This window comes from Aspergillus thermomutatus (assembly GCF_002237265.1).
Source record: "Aspergillus thermomutatus strain HMR AF 39 chromosome Unknown NODE_185, whole genome shotgun sequence".
In the NCBI taxonomy this organism is placed as follows: domain Eukaryota; kingdom Fungi; phylum Ascomycota; class Eurotiomycetes; order Eurotiales; family Aspergillaceae; genus Aspergillus; species Aspergillus thermomutatus.
The window spans coordinates 12,641-40,168 of record NW_020798234.1 but is presented as its reverse complement, the minus strand read 5'-3'; the positions used below and the strand labels follow the sequence as shown (position 1 = coordinate 40,168).

Below are 27,528 nucleotides of genomic sequence, written 5' to 3'. Positions count from 1 at the left end.
AATGATGATGCGCTTATCTTATCAGTTTCTGATTGCTGGGGAAAAAAGAATTCATGACAGGCAGATGTGAGAAGTACACAATTTCTGAACCCAGTTTCCTCGTTCTTTCGTCACTGACTATGTGCTACTAGAACTTTACAGATCAACAGGCAGTCTATTGCCTGACTCTATCTTGATCGTGAAATGTTTTTGCATGCTCCCTTGAGAACCCTTGGAACCCGCCTACAGCTATCGAGAGCTCCTTCGATTCCTCTGCGTTCCATCCGCAATGCCTCCTTGAATTCGGCCATTGGTCGCGGCATCCGCAAGTCTCAATCGGTGGAGGGAAGAAACCAACCACAGAAAAGCTCCATAGATGACTCAGACCAGCCCCGTGTTAGGAGGCAGGGTGGCCGATTCGAGAGTCGCAAAGATGTCAGCATAAAAGCTTTCGACGAGGACGAGTTCATCAAGACAGGTAGATTCCGCGGGCTCCAGCCGAAACGAGGTGCAAGTTTAGCGGAGCCAAAGCGACCTAGGACACAAGCCCACGAACGTGCCAAGACCATCAAAGAGCAGAGGAAAGAAAGGGATCTTCTAGAACGATCCAGGCTGAAGAAGGGCGAGAAACGTTTCACGGAAGGAGAACCCGAGAAGAAGAAAAAACACGTGTTGGTTCCTGATTCTGTTCCGTACGCCACTCCCGCGTCTGAATTTATCTACGGAACCAGCGCCGTGGAGGCGGCGCTGCGCAGCGGTAGACGCCAGCTGTACAAGTTGTACATATATCAGGGAGACAACGAGGAGCTTGGTCCCACTCGATCTATGCTACGCAAACTCGCCCTCTCCAAAAACATCAAGGTGAAAATGGCATATGCAGGATGGGACCGGCTGTTTGATCAGATGAGTTCTGGCCGACCCCACAACGGCTGTATACTTGACGCATCCCCTCTACCACAACTGCCCGTGAAGAGTCTTTGCGCCGCTCCGACCTTAGGCGCGAATGAGTTCCGCGTGGTCCTAGCACCCCAGTCAAAGGAAGAAGCAGTGGTAAACAGCACGAACAATTGTATCCCCGTCCGCCACCTTCCAGGCAAAAGCAGATACCCAGTCGTCCTTCTTCTCGACGGGGTCACCGATACAGGCAATCTTGGCGGCATCATCCGCTCTGCATATTATCTGGGAATTGACGCCATTGTCTTCGCTGGCCGAAACTGTGCGCCTCTCTCCCCTGTGACGATCAAAGCATCCGCCGGAGCCGCGGAAAACATGCCTCTCATCAAAGTCAGCAACGAGGTAGACTTCATCCAACAGTCCAAAGCCAACGGATGGCGATTCTTCGCAGCCGATGCACCGGCGCCAGGCTCTAGCTATCCTGACACATCCGGCGATATCGACCTCACCAGGAACGCGCTCACGCAGGCACCTAGCGTCATCATGCTGGGCAGTGAAGGGTTTGGGTTGAGTGCCCATATCAAGTCCCACGCAGATTCGATTGTCAGCATTCCTGGGGCGAGAAACATTACTCAGTGGGGATATGAGAAGGATCCCGCCAGAGTTGACAGCCTCAACGTAAGTGTTGCTGCGGCTATTCTGATGGAACAGTTTCTACGAGTCCCGATCTTGGTCGAGGCGGCGCCAGAGAAGATTGTGAATAAATGATCAGAGGATAGTTGTGAATTAGCAGCCATTATCTGTATATAGCTTGTACAATACCCTTAGTGTATCAACATCTTCATTCTCCGAGTGCAGCCACTCATGTGGGACAAATCAATGATATAATGCTATAGAAAGTAGGCCAACTACCATGGTATGAATGAGGAGCCTTGTCAAGTAACCACTACATCTGATGGCTTTTGTATATCGAGTACTACCGATCAGGAAAGGTATTCGTTGTACAATTCACATTTCGCGAATGAAAGTAGGAAATTTCATGAACCACGAGTACCTTAGTCGGTGACATCTATTGCCAACGCCATACCAAACACTCGAAAAAATACCAACCCATTCCATGGCCAAATAATCTTCAATATAAGGTACAGGATAGTCATAAAGATTTTGTGGATCGGAGCGAGAATACAGGAAAAGACTGAATTACTTTTTCTTGCTCTTGGACTTGGATGCAGTAGTCGATGAAACACTGGCTGCTCGTGAGGTTGAGGCGGAATTTGCTTTGGTGCCACTTTTGACGGCCTTGACCTGTTTGTTCTACACACCGTGTTAGTTGATGCTTATGTATGCCTGTAGGGAAAGCAAGTCAACTTACCACTGCGCCGTTCTTGCTCTTCTTCTTGGCTGGTGCGCCGACTTCGTCGTTCTCTTCGTCCTCTTCATCACGATCACGACCCCGGCCCTTACCGGCCTCGCCATTCGCTCCAACCTCGAACTCTTTAGCGACAGTGTTCAATAACGTAGTGCAGCGACGGCCAATCTCGACCGGTGTCCGGCTGAGAAAGAACCAATCAAAGCGGAAAAGGGGAGACTCGCGAATCTCATCGCGGATCTTCTCGTAGAGGCCCTCGCCATCGACTCCATACTTGTCCAGCATCACAAGAAGGAATCTGTCTTCCTCTTCTGTGTAAACCTTCTTGTTGGTGGTAGACACTGTGTAGTTGATCTTGAGCTGTTGCAGAGGGACACGATACATTTCCATTTTCTTGCGAAGCATCTTGCGTTGATGGTTCATCTTCCGGAGCTTCTCTTCACCCTGCTCGATAACACGGAGATACTTGGGGTAGTCTTGAATTTCGGTGTATCGCTTCCAGAAGACTTTAGCGTACTCTTCCACTTCGTCTGGGTCTTTGCTGTCCACTTCGGTAGCGATCCCCTCATAATCGGTACGGCCGAACTTGGCAGACCCGTTGATGAACTGCTGGAAGTCTCGGCGATTCCATGTCGCGAAACCCTCTTCGGACATCCGGGCCTTTTCTGCCTGTTCCTCCTCTGTCAATGGAACAGCATTGTCAATTTCTTGCTGCTCCAGGTCACGCTCAGCTTCGCGCTCACTGAGCTCCTCTTCAGGGCCCTCAGGAAGCTGCGCCTTGTACCCAATTTCTTTGTGGAAATAAGCTGTTTCCTTCTCTTGAAGTTCTTGGAGACCCGGCGGAAAGAATTGCCAATCGTGGATGGTTATCTGCTTCGGCGCGCGTGGAACCTTCGGCTTTGTTTCCGCCGTCCTTCCGCCGGTGGCCAGCGCCTGACGGTAGTATTTGTCGATGGAGTAAAACTGTTCCTTTCGTTCGCGCTTTGCTGGGTTGATCCAGTTGATACCAATATCTTTCTTCTTTTCCGTGAAATCCTGTCCGTTCCATTCGTATGCGCTCTCAGAGCTGAATTTCTGCAGATCATCGATACCCAACTTCTCGTACTTCTTGTTGAGTTCGGCAGTTCGCTCCTCACCCTTGCGCAAAATCGCATCGATATCATCATCGGACAACTGCTTGTCATTAGCCAATGTGCCACTTGCGCCTTGTGTGTTGAAAACGTTCGCGGCTCCGTGCTGGATCATGCCAAGCAGCTCATCCTTCGAGGCTGCGTTCTTGACTTGTTGCTGAGCACGGCCTTGTTGAATGACCAGTTGATCCAAGCGCAGTTTCTGAGCTGCTCGCTCCAGGACCTTCTCCTCAATAGCACTTTCTGTAACGAATCGGAAGACCACCACTTGCTTGGTCTGACCGATACGATGGGCACGGTCCATCGCTTGCAGATCAGCCTGAGGATTCCAATCACTATCGTAAAGAACGACAATGTCCGCTGTCGTCAGGTTGATACCCAACCCTCCTGCTCTTGTTGTAAGGAGGAAGATGAACTTCTCTGAACCCGGTTTATTGTACTCGTCAATGGCGGCGATTCGATCTTCATGTGCAGTTGTACCATCTATCCGGCAGTATTTGTAGTCTCTAAAAACACAGTAGTCTTCCAGAATATCGAGCACACGACTCATCTGCGAGAAGATCAGGACTCGACTTCCCTGCTTCTGCATGCGTGCAAGCAGCTTGTCCAGAATGACCATTTTGCCGGAGTTATACACGAGATGCTCGTCAGTCGTGTAAGGAGGACCTGGTTCGGCGCCCTCGAAAAGATACGGATGGTTGCAACATTTGCGCAGTTGCATGACGATATTCAACAAACGCGTTTTTGATTCGCGTTTCCCAGCAGCACCATTGACCGCATCGATATCTTTCTCAAGGATCTTCTGATACCACTTGACCTGCATTTCCGACATAGGCACATAGAGGTTGACTTCTTTCTTGGGCAGCAAGCTTTTTTCGACATCACTCTTCACACGACGGAGAAGGAAGGGTCGCAAAACGCGGTGTAGCTGCTGTACAACGGTATCTTGGTCGGAGTCCTGGCTGGAGAACCATTGATCGAAAGCTTCTGAATCGCCGAACACATCCGGTAATAGGAAGTTCAAAAGAGCCCAAAGTTCATGCAAATTGTTCTGAAGGGGCGTACCGGTAATCAACAACCGATTGCGCGAATTGAATACACGAATGATCTGGGCTAGTGACGATTCCTCGTTCTTGATACGATGCGCCTCATCGATGATGATATACTCCCAAGCGAATTTCTTAAGGTGCGCCTTCTCTCTGAGAACCATCTCGTAGCTGGTGATGCAAACATCGAAATCTTCGTCAAGAAGTCGCTCATTGATGAGCTTATGACGTTCCTCCTTGTCACCCTGAAGCACCAGGACATTGACTTCTGGTGTCCATTTGTGAAATTCACGCTTCCAGTTATCGAGGGTGGACTTGGGGACAGCGACAAGATGAGGTCCAGTGATATCGCAGACATGTCGCAAGTATCCAAGGAAAGAGATGGTCTGTAATGTTTTACCCAGGCCCATTTCATCAGCCAAGATACCAGAAATGCCGTTCTCGTGTAGGGAGACCAGCCAATTCAATCCTGCAACCTGGTAATCTCGCATCTCGCCCTGAATGAAGGGAGGGGATTCCCGGAAGACCGTAGCAGTTCCGGCACCAGTTCTCTCGTCTTTTAGCAGCTCTGCATCTTCCTCTTGTTCGGTTCGGCGACGTCTATCACTTCCTGCGCCCCCTGTGCGTGAAGCTCCCTTCTTCTTAGCCTTGGCATCTTCTTCAGCGTTCTGTCGGTCAATCTCTGCCATTATCTCCTTGATTCTGGGGTTAGGGTTGGTTTCGATGAAGTGGCGGAACAAATCGGTGAGGCCAAGGAGATAACGAAACCTTCGGATAGAGTCGTCTTCCTATGATGCGCAAAGCCAAAATGTAAGTGCCTGTACCAACATAGTGAGGCTGGACACGAAACTCACCTTTGACTCATCCAATCGCCCATGCTTCTTGCCAAATATGCTCTTCCTCATTTGGAAAGCCTCGGACCTCCTTCTCCGGCCATCAATGGGAGCGGCATCGCCAGCAACACTGCTTGCCGTTGTGTTAGGATTTGTGTCTGAGTCCTGATTTCCGGTTGTTAGAGAGTCGAATTGGCCAATACCAATGGGTTTATGCGCAATTACCGTGTAGTCTGGAGTATCTTGATAGCCCTGTAGAGAAAGAATGGTTAGTATAATTTGCTAGACGAAAGTCAAGCGCCAAAGGCGCAGCAAGCTCGAAATCAGACTTACCGTCATTTGCGCGTCTACCTTATCAACGGGTACTGACGTGACCGCGTCTTCATTTGCATCCGTCATTGAAGTGTCTGCCTGGGAGGGTGTATCAGAGTTGAGGACTTGCGAAGGAGCCATTTCGGTTCTCCGCGCACTGAGCGCAAGTGTTCCTTATGACGCGAAACACGACTCGAGAGTGCTTCGAGGGAACGACAAAAGACCGAAGACAAATTTGAAAAGATAATGCAGAGGTTAGCTGGACTGTCCTGCAACTTTGTATGATGGTTATGGCGGCCGAAACGTTAGCCTCTGGATACAAGGTCAGCAGAGGAAGTTGAACACTGAGGAACGATAGAAAGTAGGTAGCCAGTCGCGCTGGGATGGCAAATGGACTCACATTTCATCGGAGCAGCGCGGAGAGGAGACGCGCTGATTGGCTAGGGCACGCGCAGTGGTTGCTGACTCAGCTCTGAGTCATGTTACTGGCGCGGAATAGAAGTTTCCCCGCGGTGGGTCACGTTACCGGGACGAAGCAAAGAAAAGAAAGATCACCTGCAAGAGCATCATCACAGTACATCAATCACCTGCTGGCGTCCGCGCTTCTACCTCACCTTTCTTTCTCTTTTTCCTTTTCTTTTTTGATCTACCTCCTTGTCAGTCATTGGTTCCAGTGCCTGCCATATAGTCCTTTTTACCCTTTTCTTCTGGCTACATCATCGTGACTTGATTGGCCTTTGTTCACGGAGCACGGTTCACCTCACCCCTCCTTGTGGCACTGAAGCAACTACTGTCTTCACTCTTCCACCAGGGCGGCTTCTGTCGCAGCGATAACAATCATGGACTCCATGAGATCTTTGAACACGTCTTTACCCAGCTCAACGCCTCGCCCGCAACCTCCCGAACAGCTACTGCAATCGTTCAAAGCTGCTGCTCTGTCCGTTACCAACCTTTACAAGAATGCTGTCCTGGAACAAGCCCAGGCGAGACAAGCAGGCTACCAAGAAGCAATTGAAGATCTTCTTCAGTTTCTAGACAGAGAAAACCTTGGTCTTGGTGATGGCGAAGGGTGGAGAGTACGGCAATGGGCGACAGAGCGAAGCGACGGACTAGGCACACCTAGCGACGATGACGAGCGTGGAGATCTTGAGAAGACCAGAAATACTCCGCAGGTCACAGTCCGTAAGGAACAGCCTGAGTCGGAAGCTGTCCGGCAGTCAACGAAGTTGGAGTCGCCTCAGAAACCAGGATTGCATCAGCGGGACGAGCCTGTCGCTCCAGAGCAGCAGCCACCAGCGCTTTCTGCTCCCTCAGCCAACGATGCCAACGGTTTCGATAAGCCTACTATCTTCACCTTTACTGCTGGACCATCTTTCCCTCAATATCAGGAACACGACGTCGACATGCAAGCCTCGGATAGCTCTACAGCATCATCTCAGGATAGTTCCCCCGTCAGCGTCTCCGTCTTGCCCCGAAACTCCCGACAGCAGAACCGCCAAACCAACCTATCACGACCCAATCCTCGAACCTCTCCCCGCGACTCATCTGTTGGGATAGGGTCGAAGAGGAAACTCACGTTTCCCGACTTTTTTGACCTGTCTGGTATGGGAAACAACAAGGACATGTTTGGAGGCGGCAAACGCGGCCGCTTCGCCTAGAGAATATAATTGTCGACGATGGGACGAATTTTATTCTTATAGTCACGCAGCGGTTGATTGATACTTTGGATTTTCGGTGCATTTGTGGGAGTATTGCCTGTGATTTCTGGTTGTCATTTCTTTTATGCATTTTATTCTTATCTTTCTGTTCTTACCTTCCTTCACCTTATCACACTTTTTAAAAACTTTTTCGCGCTTTCATTTGTTTCATGGATTTCAACCTATAGAGGATATCAGACATGGCGATACCCAGTGAGGCAGTTGTTGTGACACTTGAATCGTATATATTTTGAATTTTGGTCTGCATGCATACCAAGGAATCTTTTGCTCCTCCCTCTTCCCAGGACATATAATACGCCATCGATATTCAAATAATGTACATCATGAACTCATTCTGATAACCAAAGTTTTGCTGTCAGGGATTAATTCAAAGCCCTCCATATTCCCATGCCTACTAATGTTGCAGATATAGTTGCAATGCCCAATTTTCGAGATCCCATCTTGTATTTTGTCGCACTTCGCATGATTGTTTGTTCTTGCTTTCGTAGATTATTCATTCCTGTGTAGTAACTGTATACTCCAAGGCCAATGAACGCGGCGGAACCTGCGTGTCTTCAAGTAAGCAAAAAGCCAGCTTTTATGCACGGGAGCAAAGAGAGGATGAGAGTCACGTACCTGTGACTCGGCAAGAGAGGCAATCATCGTACTGGTCCTCTGCTAAAAGGCGCTTTGCTTCTTTTGATTGAGCATCCCAAGCGCTCTGACTTTCTGACGGCGCCATTTGTAATTCGGTCCTTATCAGTGCGCGAAGGTAGGTGTACCAGTCTTGGAACAGGATCGACTCCAGATGCGGGTTTCTTCAGAAAGCTACTCTTGAAGTTAATCAACAATCCGGGAAGATTCAAACTTTGAATGCCTCGAGGAGCTTCACCCCCAACGCATGGTAAAAATGCATCAGGAGGCGGGATTCAGTGGCAGAAACACAGGGACTTTTTGAATGTCGTCAACCTGCGATTGTACCTGAACTCCGCTAGTGCTTCCCCACCGATTGAGACACACGACACACCGACATGATGAGCGGCGAGGTCGATGCGCTCTACATCTATGATGAGCACAAGTATGTGATGTCTTCAATGCTTCCTCCAAGATTTAATTCTATTAGTGCTGACTATCTGAGCTCTCAAGCAACCCGCTCGTGGAGCATGTGTATCGCTCCCGTCCGCCCTCCGCGGCAGCTATCCTCCCCCTCTATCTCGCCCACTCCACCCCACGTCCGTCACTACTCTACATTCCAAATATCTCACCCCCAGTGACGGTCTTTTCTATTGTACAGTCAAACCTTCTGTTCTTGGCCCTCTCCGAAGTAGATACCGAGCCGCTTCTTGCGCTGGAATTCTTGCACCGAGTTGTTGATGTGCTTGAGGACTTCGTCGGGGCTCCATTACTCTCCTCCAAGCTTCAGGCGAACTACGATGTGGTTGCACAATTGCTCCATGAAATGTGCGATGCGGGCATCGTGTGTAATACGGAGCCAAATGCGCTGCAGGAAGTCGTGGAGATGCCGGGGTGGATGGGGAAGTTGTTGGGAGGCGTTGGACTACCGGGGTGAGTTGCTGGTCTTTTGATGCGGCTCTCTCAAAGTCTAAAGTCACATACTGACCGGATTATGCTGGGCACAGGTCATCCACACCTATATTAGGGCCTCCCAACCCTCTGAAACAGTCATTGTCATCTGCAAATGTCGCACAGGGCCCTGCGATCCCTTGGAGAAAGGCCGGTGTGCGACACACGTCGAATGAGTTATACGTTGATATCATCGAATCACTCTCAGTCACGATTGCTCCATCTGGACGACTTCTGTCCGCCCTGGTATCAGGAACCATTGCATTCACAGCTAAAATATCGGGGGTACCCGACTTGCTCCTCACATTAACCACTCCCGGCGGTCCCCAGGCTATTGGGAAGAAGATAGACCTGCCTGTATTTCACCCCTGTGTCCGACTAGCTCGATGGAGAGAGCGACCTGGCGAACTCAGCTTTGTGCCTCCCGATGGGCGGTTCATTCTTGCGGGCTATGAGGTGAATCTGCTCCCAATTGATCCTAGTATCGACCATCCTCCCACGCATATGGAGAAGGTGTTTTTACCTGCCATTGTCGAAGTACGCAAATCACTCGGACCAACGGGATCGGAATTTGAGGTGCGATTAATTCTGAATACAAGCTTTCCGGGATACTCATCTTTGAACCGCCCCGGAGCAGGGCGGGGCGGATCTGGCACCTCCACTCCCTCGTTCCTCGGAGGGGGCGGGAGCTCCTCATCACCCGTCCTAGAAGAGGTCGTGGTCACAGTACCAATACCAAAGACGGTTCGAAATATCACCGATATGCAGGCGAGTCGCGGAGAAGCGATGTTCGCCCCTGGCAACGACACACTGGAGTGGCGCATACCTACCAGAGACTCCGGAACTGTTTCCGGAACAGCGACTCTTCGCTGCACGGTGGTCGGACACCAGACTGTGGAAGACGAGCTTGAAGAAGACGTCGAGGGGGCTGACGCAGACGCAAATCTCTTGCAAGGGTACTACGACGCCTCAACAGCAGCGTCTTACCAGGTCTCGGAGGAAGCCGCTACAGGCACCACAAAACGAAAAACGAAGAAAAAGAAGAAGACAACCAAGACAACGAAGACCAAGAAATCGTCCAAATCCGCCGCCGCCAACGCGCTCGTCGCCTCCGATCTCGACAGCGTACCGCAAACCTCCCCCAATCCCTCTAAGCCTCAAAGCCCTGCACCTCAATCGTCGTCATCGCCAGCCGCACCCGCCCCTGCAGCATCCTCCTCCAACTCTTCTTCCTCGTTATTCTATACACCACCTCGTAAAACCAAGGCTCAACTGAACGCCAGCCTCATGCCGAACTCCGCCTCTGTCTCATTCTCTGTTAAAGGTTGGCTACCGTCGGGGCTCAAAGTCGACAGTCTGAATATCGACCCGCGGCGCAGTCGAGGCCTCGGAGAAGGCGTGAAGCCATACAAGGGCGTGAAGTATCTGTGCGTCAGCAAGAAGGGAGTAGAAGCGAGATGCTAAGCACAAATTCAGCCCGCTACCTGGACAGAAGCTATCACCATCTAGACATACATGAGATGAGCCATGATATATCACTACTTTGCAATATACATCAGCAGCAGAATTTAGCTACGAAGGTAAATTTGGGGGTCGAAGAGCCGCAACGACCACGGTACATCCAATGACATGATGACCATGCGCACATTCAAGATCGACCGTCAGATTCAGGCTATATCACTATACCAATTTTGGAAAACAGTACAAATAAAAGAAAGTAACAAAAAATAGCGTATCCGAGTAGCGCTTTGCAACCAAGAAAAGGAAAAGAGAGGATCGTCACAACACCTTAGAGTTTCGATGTTCGTTCGAGGACTTGCAGCACAATGTAGGCCACTAGATATTGAGAGACGTAAGTGGGTGTATTATATCAAGATTGTAGGTATTTAGATGATTAGATCATTATCGAATCAATGTCAAATGTAAGGGTATCTCCAAGCCGCCGGGTATCCAGAAATCATTCAAGGGGCCAAGAACTGAACAAGCGCAGAAACGAGATATAGGCCAAGAAAATGTAGTAGAGCGAAGGGATGAGGAGGAAGACTCCTCGAGAGCGCTTTGAAGGTGTGAAGGGCGGAGCGAGGGAGGGTTCACTCCCGGTCTGCCGAGTAACGCGGAGAAGTGAGAAGTCGGGAACAACGATGACCTTCACAGGCAGCGAAGAGGGTTGTAGGGAGACAAGAAAAAGGGAGATTACTCACCGACTGCAACAACTGCGGCCCTGCCGGCACCAGCCTTCGCGGTTCCCCCGCCGAGAGTGAGGATAGTGCGCAGCCAGCCGAACCGGAGCTTGTTGCCGTTGCGATCGAAATCGGGCACCAAGGTGCTGGCGGCCTTGAACTTGCTGAGTTTACCGGCATACGGGGGGTACCGGATGGAGAGGATCGCCTCGAGCCAGCCGGGGCTGGTGGTGATGGGCCGGCGGTGCACGAAGACGTCGAAACTGGCTCTTCCTCTGTAGGCGCCGTAGCCACTCTCACCGACACCACCGAAGGGAAGGGTGGGGATGTGCAGGGCGGCGTCGTTGACGGCAGCTCCACCGGAGCGAGTCAGGGCAAGGACTGTAGATTATGTCAATTGGTTTGATCCTGTGGCAAGCATGGTTGCCGAGGAGAAAGTGTGGTGGACTTACTCTTGTCGGTATCAGCCTTGCTACCGAAGGGGTACACACCAAGTGGGGTGCTTTGAATGCTGTTGGCGATATTGACGGCCTCGTCGAGGTTGTTGACGGGAAGGATGGGAATCAATGGGCCAAAGCTCTCCTGGATGAGCAGCGAGTCGTCGGCCGAGTCGACCTGGACAAGGGTCGGTTCGATGAAGCGTTCGTTTTCGTCCATGGTTCCTCCCATGAGAATCTTGCCCTTGGAGTTGTCGATCATGGACTTGAGTTTACGGAAGGCGCCCTCGTTGACGATGCGAGAGTAATCCGGCGACGCTTTAGCGCCCTGGGGGTAGAATTCCTTGTAGGCCTTCTTGAACTCCTCAACCACGGCGGGCAAGATGGCTCTGTCGACCAAGAGGTAGTTCTGCGATGTGCAAATCTGGCCCGCATTCAACAATTTACCCCATAGCATACGGCGCGCGACCAGGCGAGGGTTGGCAGTCTTTGTGATGATGGCAGGGTTGATGCCTCCCAGTTCCAGCACAACGGGAGTCAGATTAGGAGCGGCTGCCTTGGCGATGATACGACCGACGTTAGCACCTCCGGTAAAGAAGATCTTGTCCCATCGTTCAGCAAGCAAGGCCTGAACCTCCGGGACTCCACCTTGAACTACTGTGTAGCATGACGGGTCGAGGGAAGCCTCCACAATCTGCTGGATGACGACGGCGCTCTTGGGAGCATTCTCACTAGGCTTGATGACCACAGTATTGCCAGCAGCAATAGCGCCAATAACCGGTCCAAGAGTCAACTGAAAGGGGAAGTTGAATGCACTATAGTCGAATCACCGAACGTTAGTGTATATTCTGGCAAGTCATAGGTGGCTAGCTTATACCCAATAACCAGAACACAACCCAGCGGATCTTTACGGATCTTGGGGTTCATAAATTTGTATGTGAGGTCGATATCCTCGGCCTTCTCATCCTTAACCCACTTGTGAAGATTCCGGCTCACAAACACGATGTCATTCTCCATCCATAAACTCTCGGCGACTTCGGACTCGAAACGTGGCCTGCCCAGATCCTGGGCCAGGGCCTCGGCAATCTGGTCCTCGCGGTCCTTGATACTGAGAAAAAAGGCATAATTCATTAGAAGGAAGCTCCAACATGCACAAAAGAAAGAGTGAATGGTTCACTCACGCCCAGTAGAGCTTGCGAAGCTGCTTTAAACGAAACTCGACATCGCGCGTCCTGTGCTCCAGGAAAGACTTGCGCAGTCTCGAGGCGCGCTCCTGGATGTCTTCAATAGGGGTAAATTGAAGTGCGGGAATGTCCGACGCAACCATGATGGAAAAGGGGGGGAAGGTTGGAGAGTTGCAACAGAGAAGAGATTCTTAGGCGGAGATGAGCGGGAGAGAAGCTATATGGAGCTCACCAGAATCGGATGATTGTTTCAAGGAGACGACGGAGAGAAAAGGAGGTGTATCAGCTAAGATTATATAGTTACTGGATAATTTACTTTACCTATTTGTTCAAAATTAAGCCTGGAATCGTTCATTTGGTTTTCAGAAGGGCTAGACTAATAATAATGTCAGCCAACGAACCCCAGATCGTCACCACATGCGTCAACTGCCAGAAGCTTCATTCCCCCCCTCCTTTTGTCCACCCTTGAACCGCGGCACTCCTCCGTCTCTCCCTCATCCATGGTTGCACCGTCCTACCGTCAGAAATGATATCAATCCATCCACTAAAAGGACAATCAGCTTCAATCAGGTGATCACTTTATTCGATAAGCCCAGTTCTTAAAACGATATCCTTATAGAAGAGATGCTGGCTTCATTCTGCAGCGCCATCACTATGGGACCTTCAGGCTATGCTTCCTTTGGCTCGAGCCCCCAGGGTAACCCTTCAAGGAACCGGAAAGCCTCCACGAGATCGGCAAGGCCCTCGCAAGACTCTCTCAATTTGTCAACGTGGCCGGAGCAACAGTTCGGCCGTGTGGCTTTAGTTTCTGTCCGAGATTCACCATTTATCATCCGGCGCATGGGCCCTATGCCCCTATCATTCTATGTGGCCAATAACTATTTAGCAGCAAATGCCTGCTAAGACCCTACAGTACTCAGTACGGAGTATGAAATAGGGCCTATTCGACGCGAATTGTCATAAAGCTCAGGAGTGATCATAGCCCTGAAGACCTTTCCTCTCTTCTACAATGACGCGGAAACCTCGGGAGGACGTTTTAAAGAATACTTGAAACGAAGCATAGATGATTGAAGCAAACGACTTTCGATGCTAACTATCCAGATATTGGCCTTCTCTATATGAGAAGACATTTCAAACAGAAAACTCCAAGGGTCCCAATGCGTACAGTTTACTGTACATTGACAAGACTTGACAGCGGTCAAGAACGAGACATCAGATAAAGAAAAATTAAAACGTCAGTGTCATGAGAAAATTTTCAGGCGGTTCTTGACTATCCACCATCTCAATGCTTGAACTGATCCTCTGTCACACCCTTACCCATGGCGGCAGTGCTGCTGACGCCACCAGTCACCATCTTCAAGAGATTATCCACATAGTTGGCACCACTCCATTTCTGGTGAGTCACTACGTCCACGCCCTGCTCCATCTCAGGCTCCTGCACCAGTTCACCGTACGCGCGCATTCCCTGTTTCGCGTAGGCCCTGGCGAACTGATCGGAGATGAGTGCGGTGGTGTGCAGACCAGCCAGGGTGATGAACTGCCAAGCATAGCCCAGAGCGCCGAGTCTCTTGATGTAGGTCTCCTGCTCATCACGTGGCATGGCCTTCTTCCAGTTGAAGGATGGCGACAAGTTGTACGCGAGCTTCTGTTCGGGCCAGACGGCGTGAACGCCGTCGGCAAACTCCTTGGCCTGAGCGTAATCAGGGAGCTTGCTCTCCATCCAGATCAGGTCCGCGAAGGGAGCATAGGCAACGGCACGGTTGATGGCGCACTGTGTGCCTCCCTGGTACCGGTAGTAGCCCTCCCGGGTACGGGGAGCATCCCAGTCCCAGTAGATATCAACGCCAGTGATGCCCTTGGCGATAGCACGAGCCTCGCTGTTGCTCTTGCCCTTGACGGCAGTCAGGTACTCCTTGATGAGGGCATCCTTGTTGACGTGCACGCCCTGCTTGATGGTGTCGACGACAGCATCGTTGAACAGCTTCAGACCAGCCTGGGCAGTCCATTGATCCTCGATGGCCTGGAGCTCTGCACCAGACCTGCCGGCCTGCTCAGCCGCCACCATGAGGTCGTTCAATGGCTGGAGGTTGGGGTTGGTCGAGCCAACGATGAAGGCGTGGTCGCGGTGGTCGATGGTAGAGGTGATGAGTGTCGCGGCTTCCGAGTCGGTACGGGCAATGGCAAGCAGGTCGGTTCCTGGGATCTTGTCAGCTGAAATTCTGGTGAAATGACATTCTGCGAGTGTCTACTCACCCATGATATCTGCCTGCGCGCGGATGGCAACCAGACGGTTGATGTGCTCGTTGATAGGGACAAGGACCTTTCCGGCCATGTGACCACACTTTTTAGTACCAGGGGCCTGATCCTCAATGTGAATACCAGCGGCTCCTCTCTCGACGAACAGCTTGGTCAATTTCATGACAGCTGTGAGACCACCATGGCCGGTATCAGCATCGGCGATAATGGGGCGCAGGTAGTCGACGTTGGGAAGCTTGCTCCGCTGGTCCTTGGGGGTTGTGATGCGCTCCTCACGTTGTTTCCGGTCATGGAACAGCTGCGCCATGAACAGCTGGTTTACCTTGTTGGGGACGGTGTTCTGCGCAATCCAGAATCAGCACTAGCGCAACAGAGCTTCGATACAGCGCCGAGGCGGAATATGAGCTTACCATGGGATAATCAGCAAGATCGGGGGAGGGCTCATCGGTGGACGAGGCGGTGGAAGAACTCTGCCAGCCGGAAACGTAGACGGTGTCGAGGTACTTGGCCATCTGGGTGAGCATTGTTGGTTCGAGACAGCCATAGGTGAAACTGGCAACTTTGTTCTGGCGGGAATTAAGGTCAGTGCTGATTTCCCTGTCACTTGCTTCGAACCGACGTACCTCAAAGTTGCTTTCCAGTATCTTCCAGAGCTTCTTGCTCTGGTCATTGGAAGGGTACTGAATCTTCAGGTTTCCACGCTTCGCCACGATCTGCTCTGCAGTGTACGGGCGTTTTGTGTATCTCCATCTCGAGTCTGTCCACCAGGCCTTGACGGCTTGGACGTCGTCCAAGTATTTCTGATCTTCGTCTTCAAGGAAACCCATTGTGACGGCTATGAAGAGAATTCAAGAAGTGAGAGTGGGAACGATTATGACAACAGAAAGTTTAATTCACAGCAGCAATGTCACAGTAGCTAATCCTACACTAGGAGGGACATGCAAGACAAGATATAAAAGGAGAACCGAACCCCAGAGAGAGAAGAGAGAAGAGAAGGTGAAGATGAAGAAGAACAGGTAAGAAAAAGAATTGCACTCGAATCCAGAGTCACAAGCCAAAAGCCAGGGTACTTATTACCTTCGAAGCATGCGCCATCGCGAATGCGTCAGAAGGTCTATGGTCGGTAATCGCTCGGCTCAGCGGGACAACGAGGAATCCAATGCGGGCCGGCCATATGAGCATTGCACTATTATTGAACAGAGTACCCAGAGAGTTTCGAAACCGCGGGGATTAATTCGTCGACTTGGTCATCAGGAAATTTGGGTTAACATGGTCCAAATTCACAAGCTAGCCCCGAGAATCGGGCACGCTAACTGGTGGTGGTTCGGGAGAGAGGATCGAGACTTGCTGATGATCCTCGGTCTAATGGACGCAGCAGTACTCCGTGTATTCGACTCCAATCGCCACACAACCATTTTGCATTGCGACTGACTGATATAATGTCGATTTTTAGTATCTATAGCTAAATACCATTCAATGGTCAAGAATATCAACTTAATCCGAAATTCCATGAGGGATATGCTTTGGAGCTGAAAAGCGAGGATCTCAAATGCCACAGTGACGTAAACACATGTGCTAGATTGTCATGACAGTACATGACAGTATGAAATCTCTAGATCATACTCCAACCTCTAACAGTCCAAAAGCACACTTCCCTTGACACCGATTCTCGGAGCTTTGAACGACCCTGTCAATCGTTATCGAAACCCTCAATATCCTACTATGCTGAAAAGGAATATATCCCGATTGTTCCTGTCCTTCTACAATTCGGTGGACTCGGTGCCGATATCAGAACCTGAGTCATCTCAGGTATCCTGTCAGACCCCGGTAATTGTAGGTACCCCACATACGTACGGTTACCGTCGCGGAGCTTAAATCATGACTCAACCTCAGGTGTCTAGTCATTCCTCAGGCAGTAGCTACTACGACATAGAATATTGTGCCTCGAGAGTAGACACTCTCATTTTATCAGAGAAAGTAGATATAAGAACACCACAATTGTACAACAAAGCCTTACAATACTTCGAAATGTAATCCGTATCTACCGCTGAAACAAACAACCACGAATATCGAGAAAGTGCTAGCAACCTTACCTAGGTAGGCATCAACCTCGGCCCAGCGAGCACCAATCACAGGCCCGGAACACTCCCTGAGGGTGACTCGCATCTGTCCAAAAGAACCACGAAAATCAGCCTCGGGAAAACAAGGAGGTGGAATTCGTCCTGCTCCCGTTTTATTGTCGACGAAAATGCCATCATCGCCTTCCTGGTTGACGCCTCGATGCTTGATATGCGCGTCTCGCCAGCTGGGTGATGTAGGGTGGCTGTTTTGGGTATATTTCCTTTTTGGAGGTCAAGATACTCTGGTGTGTGGAAAGTTCACATGCAAATCGTATATCAGATCGCACCTGTCAAACTGTCACGAGCCATATTGCTATAACAGGCACCTGGACTAGTATGAGAACTTCTCGCCTACTAATTCCTCACTCAGCTTCCACAATCGCTCAGCTTCGATCGGACTCGTAGCCCATGGTTTGACGGTGTCAACCCACGGGTCTGCAACATGGCAGTCGATCAGGTACTTGCCGTTGTGTTCTAGGCTGTGTCAGACTGAGCAACTCAAACCTTACTGACGGGGATCTTACCAGCAAGGTCAGGATCAAAAGCTGCATAGATATGGGTCGCGACGCCTATCTCCAGTGGTTTGGGGTCCAACCCCTTCCAGCCTTCGGGGTTACCCTGCGCGCGATCGAGAGCACCTGTTCTGTCAGTCCCAACTCAAAGCACCATGAGGCCCTAGAAGATGAAGGGCACATACCGAGCTCCTCGAAGCTCGAGTTCAGATCTTCAAGATGGTTCGCGATATTCGTGAAGATCACCCCCGGGTGCAGACTGAACGCGAGAAGATTCTTGGACGCAAGCTTCTCAGCCAGAGACATGGCCATGAGCATATTCGCCGTCTTGGCCTGCCCATATGCAACCCATCTATTATATACCTTGCCATTCTGACGACATATTGTCAGCCCCCTGCCCACCACCCTTAAAGAAACAAACACTCACATCAAAGTTATAATCAGCAAATCTGATCCCACTCAACCGATGCCCATCACTAGCAACCATGACAACCCTCGGACTCCTCGCCGCCAGAACCTTGCCCATAATCAGGTTCGTAAGCAGAAACGGGCCGAGATGATTCGTCGCAAACTGCGACTCTACCCCCTCCCCGGAAAGCGCGTACTCCGTCGCCATAATGGCGGCGTTGTTAACCAGCACATCGATAGCGGGGATATCGGGCCAGGAGTTGATCTGCGCAGCGGCCTGCCGGACGCTTTCGAAGGACCCCAGATCGATCTCGACGACGCGGGTCTCCACGCTTGGATGCGACGCCTTGATCTCGTCGGCGGTCTGCTGGATTTTGCTCCTGTTGCGGCCGGCCAGGATGAGACAGCTTGGTTCGGCGGACGCGATGGACTGCACGAAGTAGCTGCCTAGACCGCCGGGGGAGACGCCGGTGGTGAGGATGACTTTGCCTTTGATGTGGCTTGCATAGTTCTCGACTAGTACTTTGGCGGGTGTGTTGCTGTCGAAGGGAGGCATGGTTGTATGTGCGAGGAGTTCCTAGATTGAGGTTGTGGGGTGTGCATCTTGAGAAGACATGAGATTATTTATGTCCGTAGAACCATGCTGGATAGTACTTTTGTATTATCGTGCTCCACCAAGACGGCTCTCGGGGTTAAAGCAGAGATGACATCCCGCTGTTTACCATGAGGCGGAGATATTTTGTTTATCTCCGTTTCAAGGCAGGCTTTGGCAAGGTGATGATGTCTTCACGCTGGGATTAGATTCATTGGGATGCAAAGCCTGTGAATCAGGCGATAGGTTGAATTATTCAAATGAAATCGATTATACCTATAAAAAGTACTCTATCTGGATGTTCCCGCTAGAGACGAGTAATCTTGTCTCCTTGCAAACAGGTGGCAATTTAAGTAAATGACTGGAACATGGAAGGCAAGGAATTCAAATGGTGAGACAGAGCGTAGACGAGGAAAACAATTCTCCATCCCTTTCTGCTTATGCTGACATGACTTGAGAAGAAACATGCCGACTGGGACGACATCAGGATAGCATCTGAAAAAAATCCAGAACCTTCACTTCAAACTCCATGGTGCCTGAAAGGGTCATCCGCATCCGATTCACTCGTAGTGAATATTGAGAAAAGATTCGCAATTTGGCAATTAAAATGATAATACTGACGAAACGAGAAATCAATCTGCCGCAGACCATGACGGATGCTTCTCTAACCAGCAGTAGAAGATGCTCCGAAGAAAGGAGAGCCTGAAAACTGAAAGTAGCAAGCGTCGAATCACTGATTTAATAAGCGTCCTGCACGGCTATAGCTTTGATGTATGTCTCCCAAGGGGTGATGGCTCCCAGCGCACGCCGTTGATGGGCGTTGAGGAACTCCTGACCGTACACATAACTGGCGTTAACCCAGCCAAACCTGTATTCAACTGTCAATGATCTGGCGCGTGTTGCTGAAGACGGAGCACACTTACCCTTCTCGAGGCGCACCCTTGAAATCTACACCCTGGTTGCCATATTCGGCATCGACCCGGTGTGGATCGATAGGCCGAGTGACATCGTATTTCTCGACGACAACACCGTTAAAGTCAACGAAGGCCTTAGTAATCATGAACAACCACTTGTACGCGAGACGCTCAGCTTCCTCCTGGTAGCCGTATCTCAGCAGTCCCGTCCATGCCAACATCTGCTGCGGAGCCCAGCCGTACGGGTAGTCCCATTGCCGGTTAGGTCTGTCCAGCCCTACAGCGCCGCGGGACTCCTCGGTTCCGGAAACCAGACCACCGTAGACTTCGAACCTTGGCAAAGCCTTCCTCACCATTTCTGCCGCCTGGTGCGGCGTCGCAAGTCCGGCCCACATGGCCCAGAATGTTGTGGCGCTCTCATAAGTGGTTCGCTTCTGCAGAACCGTGTCATAGTCAAAGTACATGCCCTTCTCATCATCCCAAAGGTAGGTATCCATCCGCATCTTGCGTCTTCTTGCACGACGATCCCACACGGAGGATGACTCACTTTCGATATCCTTGGTCGACTCGGTGCGGAATTCAGGAGGGATTTCTAGCCTGTCTTTGAAATAGGTCCGGATAATCCTGGCGATATCAACCTCGTACTTGTACAGAAGAGAGTTCAAGTCTACCGTGGCCAGATTAGCGCAGACTCTCTCGAGACGGTAGCTCGTATCGTGGCCCGATTCACGGACTGCTCTATCGTGCAAGAAGTACTCATCAAGCTCAGGTTCCTTGACCTTGCCTTCGTTGTAAGCCTGGACAAACTCCTTGAACTCCATACCATGCTTTTCAGCATACGGAGTGAGGATATGCGTGAAATGAGTCGGTTCGGTTTCGGGAGGAACGCCCTGTCCTTCGGGACGGTACCTGGACAGACCCGACAGCTCGTCATAACGCGGTTCAGCCGTCCAGACGCTGTAGTATTCCTTAATCGCAGCGAGTGTTGCGTTACGAAGGAATTCCATTGCGTCCGGCTCGTTCTTGATACGCTCATAGACGCGCAGGGCCATATCGGTCAGGAACGGTGGCTGAGAACGAGTTAGGTAGTATGAGCGGTTGGCATTCAATATCTTGCCGTAATGCTTGATACAGAAGCAAAAGTTGATGACCATGGCCTTGGCCAAGTCCACTCTGTTGCTGACCAACAAGCCTAGAGACTCCATGTAGCTGTCCCACCCATACAGCTCGTTGAATCTTCCTCCTGGGACAACGAACGGCACACCAACGTATTCGGTCTTTTGGGTGGATTCATTGTACTTCTTCTGCATTGCCAACGCAAGCAATCCAGGCTTAGAGTTAAGATCCCTCACGTACTCCGGTGTAATCTTCGCGTCCAGCATCTGCACATCAAGGCGCAACTCGGGGTGCTTCTCAGCAATCCCCTTGTAGTACTCGAACTGCTCGGGGGCACCGGGGGGAACATAGATTCGAGGCCGCGGATCACCAGTCCAGTCTTTGGGATCCCTGCCGGCGACCTCAATATTGGAACCATCGATGCGACGAGTCAGGGCGTTCCAAAATGAATTCTTGATAAGGCGAGATAGACGCGAAACTGGGTTCTCACTCAAACGAGCTTCGTCGAGAATGATGTGCTTCCGCCCATAGTCTTTGGCGATGGTGAGCTCCTGGAGAAGATTGGAAAGCATGTACGTTCCTCGCACATCGAATCTGTTAAACCCAGATGATGCGGCTGTTCCTACGGACAATACCTGAACAGCACAAATCAGCCGTTGCTCGAAGCATGACTTGCACCATTCTGTGCCACTGAGGAGACCCAGGCACATACCTTGGGACCAACATCCTCAATTGTTATCTGCATGTTCCTGTCCGTATCCTCCCGTTCCAGCAAGCTTTGCAGGGTTGTATCGACATCGATAAGGAACTTTCGTGGTTGCGCTGAGAGCTCATCTGTTGAGCACGTGCAGGTCAGTCACCGCTTCTTTGCTCGGCCTGTTCTTCGCAGGAGCTTCGGATACGCACCATGGCTGCCTCTTCTCGCTGGAATTTTGCCCAGAAGATCCTGGATATCCTCACGGTTGAATGCTTTCAAATTCTATGCATACCACCGAGATTGGTCAGCGGAATGCCCGCGGTCTCCGATCTTTCGTAAGCATGTTGCAACTCACCGAAGAAAACGCACGCCTGCGGTCCCGAATCCGCGCAACTGAGTCCTCATCACCATAATAAATGTCAGGATCAGAAAATGGATCGAGAGAATTCGTTCGTTGATGCTGCGTATTCGACGAGCTCATCGTCTGTCGGTCGTGGAAGAATTAATGGAAGGGGTCTCGGACTCAGGAGTCAAAAAGGCTAAAATAAGAATGATCAGAGCAAGGATTGTTGGGCTGAACGTGGTAAAGCGAGAGCAATGACCGCGCCAAAAGTCCTCCGTGGCGTTCGTTCTGTGTTCCTTGGAAATTGCTTTGATTCTTGGTGTCTGAATTCCAGATTGCAACGCAGAGTGAAAGTCCACGGGTGATAAAGACGAAGGGAAAATAGACAAAAGAGAGTTCCACACGAATTGGCCACACCGATCAATTATTAGTTACCAGAGACAACGGAGGAATGACAACGTGCCGTGGGGGGGATGCACTATTATTTTTTTCTTTTTTCGGATTCCGCTTATTTTGCTTTCTTTCTTTTTCCTGTCCAAGAGACTTCCGAAGCTGAACTTTCTGAGTAATTCCTGGACCATTCCATTCCGACAATGATAAGAGGTTCTTGTGCTGGTATGACGGCATAAGTGAACCGATGATGTCGCCGCTCCACAGGGCCCATCACTACATCATTGCCGCTCATTACTATGTTTCGTAGGGTATCTTGACAAGGGTATGCTCAAATTAAGAACGAGCAAATGGAGGGGGAGGGGCAATATGAAATAATCCCATCGAATCAAGAAATCAAAATAACAGATCGGAGCGCAGAATAAGGGGGAAATGCATCGAAATTGGTTGGTTACGATCAAACGGTTGCATAGAAATTTACCGGTGTCGACCAGGGGGGCACATGATAGATCGAAGGCTTGTACCAGAGGTATCACAAATATCAATCCAATATTAACTCTGAGTCATTCCTCGCTCTCGGGAAGATCAGATTGTTCATTCATATCCCACGCCGGTTCACTATTTCGTATGGTATCGTCTAAAACTGTTCAGTGTTTGAGATCTATGTTCAGCAATAGACCCAGCAACGACTCTGTCGTCCCCCTCAAGGCGTTCACCGGGAAGCAGTATCGCACGATCGAGTTGGACCGGCAGCCCGCGATGGCGTCCTCGTATCATCATGGCACAGATAACGATTTTGCTAAAGACGCTAAACTGTCCACAAAAGGAGGTTGACACATTAGGGTATCCCAAACTGAGACCAACGTTTCCACTGCAATGCGTTAGACATCTTCAGAAGAAAAGGAATAAATCCAATACTTACTATGCAGAGACAACCTCAAAAAATATGGCAAACACACTAAAGGCCTGCAAGATGTCAGTTGTGCGAGCTTTGAAAAAGGAAACAAGACTGGAAACCAACAGGTTCGGAAGGATCCATGATCCTGCGTGCCTCGGTGGCACAGATACAGAAAATCCCGAGAAATATATACCACAGGTCAAAGCTAAGTTGATTGCGCATATGCGTTAGCACGTAGTTCATGCCATTGCTCTCATCCAGTTCAGCGTGATCAGAAGGATATAACCCAAGTGCGCTTTCTTCGTATGTATTCGAAGCACGGATGCTGATGGCAATTGGAAAAATCGAAATGTACATCATGACTAGTAGGCTGAATTGAACTGCAGGGTTCACTTCTGCAAGGTTGAAGGACGCAGTTCCGGTATGGCGTGCTGAAGCAGCCTGAAAAATGGCCGCAAGGACACGCTGCCCACCAGATAAGGTGTTGATGGCTGGATTATGGAGATCAAGAACCACAATGAGCAAGACGTCCACAAAGTTCAACACAAAAAGGATTCCGAAGAGCACCCATGTAGGTCGGCTACGAAAGAGCAGCGTGTAGCAACGGCGTGGATAATTCAATAAAAAGCTCAGCGGCTCCCTGACGAGCGAGTGCTTCGGGGCGCATTTGAACATGATCCAGATGATGAGGCGTAGAAAGCAGGGGTACATAGTATGTCCTGCGTAGGCGAGGAAGCTCAATATGAACATCGGGAATGCCGCATCTCGGAACAAGATCATCGAGTCAGGAGTGAGTGCGAATCCTAGGTTGTCAACCATCGTCTGGGCCGTGTACAAGGCCCTGCCAGCGGCGAATATAGTGAGCCTTGATCCTGGACTGTCAAAAACTCACGCAGGAGCAAACCTACCACCAGATTTTTCCTTGCCCGCAATCCTTAAGATAGTCCCTGTATTTGGGATCCGCATTTTGAATCCAAGGCACAAGGCAAATGACACCAAAGACGTGAAGGCCAACAAAATAGCCTATGCTCATATGTCAGATTCTCCCTGTTTGAGCTTGAGGTAATTCTTTTCTCACCAAGTGTTATCTTCAAAAGTAGCCTGAGACTGCGATACTCTATTCCTCCCAGTTTCTCTCTGTCTTCCGAGGTCAGGTTGTAAAATCGTGAGTTTCTGCCGAGACTGGCTTGTGAGGAAAGGTATGGCAGCTCCGAGTCTTTAGCAAGCGAGATGCTTCTTCTAGACTGTCGCTCTTGAGATCTAGAGGGATAAGCCCCGAGCACAAACATCGAGGAAGCAACACGCTCGAGCGGGATGCTGTTGACCAAACTTCGGTGGCGAGCTATATCAGTTTGAGGATCGTCATCTTCGGAGGGTTTGAAATGGTCTGGTTTTGAAACAATTGTATTAGTGTTCGTCTTCCTTTTAAGACGCGAAAACTATACGGTTGTCATCCATCTCCGTGATAGCAAGACCTAGACCCTGTTAGCGCAGAACTGAGTTACTCAACTCAAAACCAGGGATTACCTCTATCGTGTTCGCGCGGCGAGGGTATATATAAAGCTTTCGAGTTGTCTGCAAAGGAAATTTGTCTGTGTTTGGTCGAGTTGTCGCCGCCGTTGTTGTCATTCTCCGTGATGATGCAATCATGTTCCCTGAAAACGCTCCTTGATGGTTAACAACCCAGTCGAAAGACGAACAAGTTAGTGGAAGCACTCACTTATCCAGCTTAGACAGATCATCAAATAGAGATTTCGAGTGCGACTTCGCTGTATTGGCTTCTGAAGGGCCACCAACGTTGAACTTGGCTGGTTGCGCTTCTGGATCTTTCTGGTGTGATGATTCTGATCGCAGAAGAGTAGGCGCTTTGCGATGTGAGCAACCCAGAAAGCCTAGACTGAATTGAAAAGCGGCAGATGAGCTATAACACATACCCAATTTATTCAGACGCTTCTCGAACCAGTACAGTCGCACAACGACCACCAGAATATTGATGAACCCGGCGTTGGACACAATGGGAACAAAGTACAGAAATAGCTGTTGATAGGTCTTCAGCTCCTTCAAATCAACGCTATTTTTGATCGCCTTTTTTATTAGCAAGGTATCTCCATGGGCTTCGGGGATGAGGTCAACATACGGGTTCAGTCCCGATTCTGTCGAAGAGCTCACTCCGAAGAGGTAGGCATCAATTGCACTTAGGTTGCCGTATGGATAGAGGATAACAATCCCTAAGATGCCCAGAGTAACAATATATGCATCTATATCTGATGAGCTTGCATGAAATGATGTAAGTCAGATAAGGTTAGTTAACGCACAATGCAAGGTTATGAAATTAACTGTTGGCCTCCACATTCCCTTAGATCTCGACAACTTGAGATATTAGCCTCGCAACCAGATCGCCGATACTTCTAGGGTCGAGTCCAGGAATCAATGCTAGCCCGAATACCCTTAGAGGCTTTTGTTTCGTTCAATAGAAGACCCTGATGTAAAGCGTTATTATATTGGCCTCACACTGAATTCGCTCATCAAAAGCTTTATAGTATAGAGAGCTCTAGCTGAGGGATTTACCAGACCAATCCGAATCTCACGCCAACAGCAACCCCACGCGACTATGAGAGCTCCTCTGCTTTCATAGCGTTTCGGATGTAAGAGGCAATTATCTCATCCACTGGTGAATAGATGTCGGAACACGAGCTCTCAAGATCTTCGTACTGAGCCACCGCCATGGGTTAGCAATGATGAGATGTGAGGGTTGCGAGGACGATCTGTCAGCCTCAAAGCTCAATTTGGTCATGGCGAGACTTACATTTACCTATCACAACTTTTAAGAAACGAGGGCATCGAAGATCTGCTCAGTCCGCTCCTTGACGCTGGGAAGTTGCGTGGGTCTATTGACGCCAAGGCAATATTACGCTCTCTGAGACGGGGGTTAGGGTGATTATCTCACGAACAGAAGGGTCATGCAAACTCCTAGAGATCGACTGAAGTGCATTAGTTAGATCAGACACGTGGATATCTTTCCCCCCCTGTTTAGCTATCCATTGCCAGAGGACCAAGACTTGTTGCACGCAATCCCTGCTCAACTGCTCATGAAAAGTGGAAGGCAACCACAGTCCATGCAATGATCTGAGATATACTCGGCTACACCTGCTTAAATAGGGTATGAAAGGCCATCCATTCGAACGCTTTTGCTTTCTAATCGGCGCTAAGCTGGTTGTGTTTGCTGTCTACATCTTCGCAGCAATCGCGCTACCACCGTCCACTGTGATCGTCGCACCATTGATGTACGCACCAGCCCGGCTGCTGAGGAAAAGGCAAGCACCGGCGACATCCTGAGGCGTGCCAATACGGCCTAGTGGGTTAGCACCTTCGATAGCATCACGGAATTTCTCCAAGGTGGCAGCCATCATCTTGCTCTGGAAGGGACCGCAAGCCAGGGTGTTGGATCTGCCGGAAAGACATGTTAGTTGCCTTCTTCGATGCACGTAATCAGCACAAGGTGTACGAACGTGATATTCCTCTTGCCAAGGTGATTTGCGAGGACACGGCTCAGATGGTGCAAGCCAGCCTTGCTAGCACTGTATGCGAACGTCTCCAGAGCCGGTACTCTCAATCCATCAATGCTACCGATGTTAATGATACGAGCTGGATCATTCGGCGCACCGGCCTTCTCGAGAAGAGGCGTAAGGAGCTTGGTGAGGTCGAAGACTCGGTGGAGGTTCAGAGTGAGGACTCTGCTCCAGGCCGATGAGGGATATTCATCGTAAGGAGCACCCCAGTTTGACCCGGAGTTGTTAACGAGGACATGAAGCTCTGATAGCGCATGAGATTAGCCTTCCGCCTGATCAGCTCTTCCGAGTCCAAGACCAACTTACTGCTTTCACGCTTGGCGATCTCCTCGGCTAGTCTCTTGCATTCTTCCTCCTTGTAGAAGTCGGCGGGAATGGCATACGCCTTGCCCCTGCCAATTGCATTCAGCTCCTTCGCGGCCTGCTCGCAAGCCTTGGCATCTCGAGACGAGATGTATACTGTTGCGCCGTTGGTGACGTATCCTTCAGAGATCATGCGACCAATGCCTTTTGCTCCGCCGGTGACCAGCACCACCTTGCCCTACGTAATTGTTAGCAATCTGCAAGATACTGGTGTGCAAAGGAAGAGCGCCAATACTAACCTCCACATTGAAGAGACTCTGGGTATCCATGGTAATAGTAGTGTCAAAAGGAATTCTAAGTCGAGGAAAAAATTTAAAAAATGAAGAAATTGAGATGCGAAGAATATTTCAAGGGGGATGTGTCTCCAACATATTCAAGGCGAGGAGAACGCTCCTCATATAGTCTAGCTATGATGCTTATCCGACGACCGAGAGACTGTTGCACGGCTTGGCGAAGAATACCGAGGCTGTTCGGAGCAGGAACAATAGAGGTACCGGCTAATTCACGCTATGCCTAATTTAGGAAAGTCCAGTGCAGTCTGGGCTATTGTGTGGGGTGGGGGAACGAGTTCTGTTTCATGATTATTATTTGAGTCGCAGTTGTTCTACAGTTGTATGGCGTTGGTACCATAGATGGCATTATCGGTTTCAGCATCTCTTCATTGATTCTTCTTGCATATTGACTCATTCTAATCTTGCTTTTATA

The 27,528-nt window shown here is 50.1% G+C and overlaps 8 protein-coding genes across 8 annotated transcripts; 3 read left to right on the top strand and 5 right to left on the bottom strand.

The window, feature by feature from the left end:
• Positions 1 to 183: 183 nt before the first annotated feature.
• On the top strand, positions 184 to 1,641 carry CDV56_104857 (RNA methyltransferase; the record flags this gene model as incomplete). Its single annotated transcript, XM_026758476.1, has 1 exon — positions 184 to 1,641. The coding sequence occupies one exon, from the start codon at positions 184 to 186 to the stop codon at positions 1,639 to 1,641; it is 1,458 nt and encodes a 485-aa protein (XP_026612177.1).
• A 432-nt stretch (positions 1,642 to 2,073) lies between these two features.
• On the bottom strand, positions 2,074 to 5,704 carry CDV56_104513 (putative SNF2 family helicase/ATPase; the record flags this gene model as incomplete). The annotated part of the gene is made up of 5 exons (XM_026758132.1): positions 2,074 to 2,187; positions 2,246 to 5,206; positions 5,273 to 5,416; positions 5,477 to 5,503; positions 5,585 to 5,704. The coding sequence occupies 5 exons, from the start codon at positions 5,702 to 5,704 to the stop codon at positions 2,074 to 2,076; spliced, it is 3,366 nt and encodes a 1,121-aa protein (XP_026612176.1).
• A 698-nt stretch (positions 5,705 to 6,402) lies between these two features.
• On the top strand, positions 6,403 to 7,221 carry CDV56_104369 (uncharacterized protein; the record flags this gene model as incomplete). The annotated part of the gene is made up of 1 exon (XM_026757988.1): positions 6,403 to 7,221. One exon carries the CDS (start codon positions 6,403 to 6,405, stop codon positions 7,219 to 7,221), a length of 819 nt encoding a protein of 272 aa, XP_026612175.1.
• Positions 7,222 to 8,294: 1,073 nt separating this feature from the next.
• Positions 8,295 to 10,308, top strand: CDV56_104055 (putative AP-3 adaptor complex subunit mu; the record flags this gene model as incomplete). Its single annotated transcript, XM_026757674.1, has 3 exons — positions 8,295 to 8,338; positions 8,407 to 8,826; positions 8,901 to 10,308. 3 exons carry the CDS (start codon positions 8,295 to 8,297, stop codon positions 10,306 to 10,308), a joined length of 1,872 nt encoding a protein of 623 aa, XP_026612174.1.
• A 729-nt stretch (positions 10,309 to 11,037) lies between these two features.
• CDV56_103819 (hexadecenal dehydrogenase) lies at positions 11,038 to 12,788 on the bottom strand (the record flags this gene model as incomplete). Its single annotated transcript, XM_026757438.1, has 4 exons — positions 11,038 to 11,405; positions 11,477 to 12,276; positions 12,339 to 12,569; positions 12,643 to 12,788. The coding sequence occupies 4 exons, from the start codon at positions 12,786 to 12,788 to the stop codon at positions 11,038 to 11,040; spliced, it is 1,545 nt and encodes a 514-aa protein (XP_026612173.1).
• Positions 12,789 to 13,927: 1,139 nt separating this feature from the next.
• Positions 13,928 to 15,728, bottom strand: ICL1 (isocitrate lyase 1; the record flags this gene model as incomplete). Its single annotated transcript, XM_026757115.1, has 4 exons — positions 13,928 to 14,841; positions 14,899 to 15,241; positions 15,312 to 15,467; positions 15,525 to 15,728. 4 exons carry the CDS (start codon positions 15,726 to 15,728, stop codon positions 13,928 to 13,930), a joined length of 1,617 nt encoding a protein of 538 aa, XP_026612172.1.
• A 3,543-nt stretch (positions 15,729 to 19,271) lies between these two features.
• CDV56_102837 (alpha,alpha-trehalase) lies at positions 19,272 to 21,631 on the bottom strand (the record flags this gene model as incomplete). The annotated part of the gene is made up of 5 exons (XM_026756456.1): positions 19,272 to 19,401; positions 19,457 to 21,198; positions 21,276 to 21,397; positions 21,470 to 21,542; positions 21,616 to 21,631. Coding segments are annotated over 5 exons (2,083 nt in total), but the record flags the coding sequence as incomplete, so codon positions are not given.
• A 1,283-nt stretch (positions 21,632 to 22,914) lies between these two features.
• Positions 22,915 to 27,092, bottom strand: CDV56_102130 (putative potassium uptake transporter; the record flags this gene model as incomplete). The annotated part of the gene is made up of 12 exons (XM_026755749.1): positions 22,915 to 22,959; positions 23,015 to 23,732; positions 23,800 to 23,914; positions 23,970 to 24,278; positions 24,337 to 24,366; positions 24,419 to 24,558; positions 24,612 to 24,735; positions 24,826 to 25,119; positions 26,169 to 26,338; positions 26,401 to 26,704; positions 26,767 to 27,001; positions 27,063 to 27,092. 12 exons carry the CDS (start codon positions 27,090 to 27,092, stop codon positions 22,915 to 22,917), a joined length of 2,514 nt encoding a protein of 837 aa, XP_026612170.1.
• Positions 27,093 to 27,528: the final 436 nt, after the last annotated feature.